This window comes from Gekko japonicus, unplaced genomic scaffold (genome assembly GCF_001447785.1).
Source record: "Gekko japonicus isolate JY-2015 unplaced genomic scaffold, Gekko_japonicus_V1.1 scaffold1969, whole genome shotgun sequence".
In the NCBI taxonomy this organism is placed as follows: domain Eukaryota; kingdom Metazoa; phylum Chordata; class Lepidosauria; order Squamata; family Gekkonidae; genus Gekko; species Gekko japonicus.
Genome location: NW_015173195.1, coordinates 350,454 through 353,120, shown reverse-complemented (window position 1 = coordinate 353,120; position 2,667 = coordinate 350,454). Strand labels below are relative to the sequence as shown.

At 46.5% G+C, this 2,667-nt stretch overlaps 1 protein-coding gene across 1 annotated transcript in view; it reads left to right on the top strand.

Annotated features, from left to right (window-relative positions):
- Positions 1-741: 741 nt before the first annotated feature.
- PAH (phenylalanine hydroxylase) overlaps positions 742-2,667 on the top strand; it is a 60,006-nt gene continuing 58,080 nt past the window's right edge. Inside the window, exons 1-2 of the mRNA XM_015422628.1 lie at positions 742-747; positions 1,106-1,213. Coding sequence (XP_015278114.1) covers positions 742-747; positions 1,106-1,213 — 114 coding nt within the window. The remainder of the gene's footprint in view (positions 748-1,105; positions 1,214-2,667) is intronic.

Sequence of the window (2,667 nt, the reverse complement as noted above, 5' to 3'; positions counted from 1 at the left end):
ACTGGAATTGCTATTACCTGGATTTCAGGGTGGAAGATAAGGTTGCAAGAAACACACATGAATTCTGCAAGCATTGTAAGGGCTGAAAGCCTGGTTTACTGAATCAGTTTTTAAAGGCTTGCCATGCTTATATTATGGTAACAATTCACAGGATGCAAATCTCACTGGTTAAGTCTGGCAGTCCTCTCTGGATGCTGCTCTTGGACTCTTCAAGTTTGCAGTGTCCCAGAGCAATCCCTCTAGTATTGCAACTATATAATTATTACACTAGCAGGTCTCCCCAGCAAGAAACACTCCTTGCACCAGGAAAAATAGAAACCACACTCCTGAGTCCAGGTACAAAAGCTTTGACAGAGGTGGTTTACCCCAATTCTGTCCTGCAGCCAAGTTTACAGGGGCTTGAGCCTGGGGAAGGCCACCTTATTGGACTAAGTACAGACCCCACCCCCAGCAGAGTCTATTTGTGAAGATATAGGGGGGCGGGAGAGATGTGGCTCATACTTGGTCAGACATGCTTTGTGTTGTTTCAATTGCTTCTCATATCATTTACTCAAGTAAAAAAGTGGTCCTCTTGATGGATGCATTGAATCTGCTTCTGATAGAGATGTTAGGCTGGTAGCTGGATGCCATCGGACATAAACATGACATTGGACATAAACATGATTCATCACAGTGATTCTACCATGCCCTGAGGGCTTACCTCAGACCCAACTGGTGGTTCCTCAGGTCTGGGAAGTAACAATGGACGTAAGCCATGCTGGTTGCCCCCTTTCATGCTGACACCATCCGAGAGCGAGTGAAACTCCATCAGTCTTTGCTTAGGCAGGGATGTGGACCTGTGAGCAACATGCAAAATGGATGGTTGCTGCTCCCAAGAAAATCCTATTCCCTTCCACTGGCCCTCTCCTGGGGAAAGAAATTTGGTGCTAACCCTGTGTTGAGATTTGGAGCTAATGTGTAGACTGATAAGAACAGGAAAATGTCATTGGAGTATTAGTACAAGTCTGTCAAGGCCCGATTCTCTTGTAAGGTATGCATTATATTGTTAATTTCCAGGCACGGAAGACACAGCTAACTCCACTTAATATATATTTTGTTTTTGAAGGAATCTATGTACATTGAAGAAAACACTTTCAAGAACAGTGCAATCTCCTTGATCTTCTCTCTCAAGGAAGAAGTTGGAGCTTTGGCTAAAGTTCTACGCATATTTGAGGTATGTGTTTTACTAGATCTATAGCAAGAGAGAATTCAGAGTCCAGTTGTCAAAAATGCAATTTGGATGCATTATGTTTTGCTGTCGATTGATATCTGAATTATACCAGAGCAGTGAAAACCAAATATGTCAAATGTGCATGGAAAATATGATAGCATACGTAAAGCATAATACATGCTCACTATAGCATCAAGTGGGTGACTAGAATGTTTGAATTAGCCAGCACAGATTAGACACTGGTGATCATTTAATGCCTAGTGCTACGAACAATGGCTGATGACACCACATTGTTCATATTCAAATGTAGAATGTCATCATGACACAGAATATTCTACTAGACGTTTTAAATGTGGGAACTAGACCTGCAGTTCCTGCTTTAAGTGGTAGGTGTGCCTTTACTACTATGTCTTGTTTGACTGTTACTTCCATCCATAGCCAACAGCTTTGGGAAAATGTAGCACTGTTTCAGTGTGGTACATATTCTGAAGTTCAAACTTTCCAAAAATCATTGTTGCCTTGTTTAAGAATCAGGAAGGCAACAACAGAATTCACAGTGTCTCACTGCGGACACCAGTTTGGTGTAGTAGTTAGGAGTGTGGACTCTAATCTGGGAGAACCGGGTTTGATTTCCCACTCCTCCACATGCAGCGGCTGGTGTGACCTTGCGTCAGTCAAAGCTTCTTTCAGAGCTGTTCTCTTAAGGGCAGTTCTTGAGAGACCTCTCTCAGCCCCACCTACTTCACAGGATGTGTTATGTAGTGGGTTGCCGCATGGATAAACGACAGACAACGACGTAATGCATAGCACGCTTTATTAGGCACACAACAAGACGAAGACAAACGGCCGGCAGGCCAACTATATACACTACCAGGGGACCACCCCTGGGTCCCATTGGCGGGTTTGAATTTCCCGCCACAGTCCCATTGGTCCCCCAGTGGAGGTTCTAGGATCCTAGTCCCCATTGTTGTCCTGGACTGAAGCTCAGGCATGTGCGCTGACCTCCGGTGGTGGTCAGTGGACACAACACCCCTCCCCCCATAGTCCGGAACCTCCCCTATGTGACATAGTCCTTAAGGTACGATGGGGATCGGCGTACCCTTGTGGATCGTCTGGGGCCCTGCGCTGGTGCCTCCGGGGTTCCGACCTCTGGGGCGGAAGCCTGGGGTGGTGCTGGGGTCTCGGCGGTTGCAGTCTCGGGTTCCGGAGACCCGTCTTCCGCTGTCGGGGACTGGCCGCCTGTGTGAACCGGGAGCCACTCTCTCGGTTCTTCTGCTAACGCCTGATAGGGCTCAAGGTCTCAGTCTGGCAAAGAGTGACTTATTTCTCTCCGTCAACGTTCCAAGCAGTTTATGCTTAAAAAGCTCACCTCTTTAATCTCCGGTTCGCCTCTGGACAAGGGGAGGGAGTCACCCAGTAACAACGCTGTTCCACAGTTCAAATGTTGAAAGATCATA